The sequence below is a fragment of the Oryx dammah genome, unplaced genomic scaffold (genome assembly GCF_014754425.2).
Source record: "Oryx dammah isolate SB20612 unplaced genomic scaffold, SCBI_Odam_1.1 HiC_scaffold_29, whole genome shotgun sequence".
Taxonomy (NCBI): domain Eukaryota; kingdom Metazoa; phylum Chordata; class Mammalia; order Artiodactyla; family Bovidae; genus Oryx; species Oryx dammah.
The window spans coordinates 87,437,673-87,439,731 of NW_024070213.1; the positions used below are offsets into that span (position 1 = coordinate 87,437,673).

The window sequence follows — 2,059 nt, forward strand, 5'->3', positions numbered from 1 at the left end:
GTCCTGGGATGACCACATCTGGGGTCACCCCTGGCCCAGGAGGCTTCCCTGGGAGGGCATTCTTTTGGCCTAAACTGACCCCCAAGTCGCTGCATTGGCAGGAACCCTCTTCTGGGAGGGTGTCCACATGGCAGCCACCTTGGGGCTTGCCCACCAGAGAAGTCTGTCCCCAGAGGCAGTGACCTCTGGAGGGGGGCACTCCGGATGGACCCAATTGAAGGGACGCCACGTGTACTCTCAACCCAGGGCAGTGACTGACTCCCCACCCCTCTCCCCCCAGATCCCCTCGGCCAGGATGGAACTGAAGGCTGAGGAGGAGGAGGTGGGTGGCCTCCAGCCGGTGAGCATCCAGGCCTTCGCCAGCAGCTCCACCCTGCACGGCCTGGCCCACATCTTCTCCTACGAGCGACTGTCTCTGAAGCGGGCGCTCTGGGCCCTCTGCTTCCTGGGCTCCCTGGCCGTGCTGCTGTGCGTGTGCACCGAGCGTGTGCAGTACTACTTCCACTACCACCACGTCACCAAGCTCGACGAGGTGGCTGCCTCCCAGCTCACCTTTCCTGCCGTCACGCTGTGCAACCTCAACGAGTTCCGCTTTAGCCAAGTCTCCAAGAATGACCTGTACCACGCCGGGGAGCTGCTGGCCCTGCTCAACAACAGGTGGGGGCTCCTACCCATCCCCACCCCCAGACACCCCATCAGGGTGCTTCTTCTCTAGCCCACCATACAGCCTAGACAGCCCTGCCCTCCAGCCCCCGAAACCTGCCACTCACAGCAAAGGAAGTGGGGTACTGCCAAGCACCCAGTTAAGGGCAACCCATCTCTGATCCCAGCGTGGTTCAAAACAGCTCTGCCCTTATCCAGCCTGAGCTGTGTGACATGGTCACACTCTCTGGAGTGACCTCTGCCCACCCTCTTGCTGCTACATCTCAATTTTCTCCTCTCTTGGGAGATCCGGGCATCCTGTCTTTAAAGGGTAGAAACCATGGTATGAAAGCCATAGTTCCTGCCTTGAGCTCTCTGCCCACCCACCCTTACCCCTGTGCTCAGATGCCCGACCCCTGGGCAACCAGTGCAGATCCTCTGTCTTCTCAGATCCCAGGGGCCGATACTCTAAACACGCCCAGCCCTTCTTTTGGGCCTCTGCCCAGGGCTGGATGCTGCCCTTCCCCCAGAGTTGGGCATGGGACACTGGAGGCAGAATGGAGGCAGGAACTGAAGATCCTGCCAATCCATGCACTGCTCACCCCTGGGCTCCAGGTATGAGATACCAGACACGCAGATGGCAGATGAAAAGCAGCTGGAGATACTGCAGGACAAGGCCAACTTTCGCAGCTTCAAGCCCAAGCCCTTCAACATGCGCGAGTTTTATGACCGCGCAGGGCACGACATCCGAGACATGCTGCTTTCCTGCCACTTCCGGGGGGAGGTCTGCAGCGCTGAGGACTTCAAGGTGGTGAGTGAGTCCCCTGGCTGGCAGGGTGTGAGTCAGCCGGACCCCTGAGGAGGAGGAGACTAGGAGCCAGAGGGCCTCTGGGGAGGATGTATGTTCCTAGGGTTCACTTCTGGCAGAAGGGGGACTTTGTTTAGTTCACGGGGGCATTTGCTGTTAGTGAAGGCCTCAGCCTTGTGTCTGTGATGGCAGGAAAGAGAGTCTACAGTGCATAGATGTGTGTGTGTGTGCGCACATGTGCACACACACAGCCTAGCAGAGCCCCACACCCCATCAAGCTTACCTTCTGGACCACAGGTGTCAGAGCTTGGGGTGGCAGTGGGTACGCTGCAGCCTTGTTACTCAAAATGAGGTCCAAGGACCACCACCTGGGAGCTTGAACGAAAGGTAGAACTTTGCCACCCCATTTCTCAGACCTACTGAGTCATAATCTGCAGTTTAACAAAATCCTCAGGTGGTTTGAGTTAAAGTCTGAGCTGCAGCATGAAACATGGCAAGTAAGGGAAGCTTTCTCTTAAAAAATTGGACAGGTAATTCCCTCTGTGCCACCCCTGCCCCTGGCCACACACACACACACACAGTGTCTGGTTGGGTTGCCCCCTGGCCACA

The 2,059-nt window shown here is 58.2% G+C and overlaps 1 protein-coding gene across 1 annotated transcript in view; it reads left to right on the forward strand.

Annotated features, from left to right (window-relative positions):
- Window positions 1–290: 290 nt before the first annotated feature.
- ASIC1 (acid sensing ion channel subunit 1) overlaps window positions 291–2,059 on the forward strand; it is a 22,118-nt gene continuing 20,349 nt past the window's right edge. Inside the window, exons 1-2 of the mRNA XM_040234076.1 lie at window positions 291–657; window positions 1,258–1,453. Coding sequence (XP_040090010.1) covers window positions 296–657; window positions 1,258–1,453 — 558 coding nt within the window. The 5' untranslated portion in view covers window positions 291–295. The remainder of the gene's footprint in view (window positions 658–1,257; window positions 1,454–2,059) is intronic.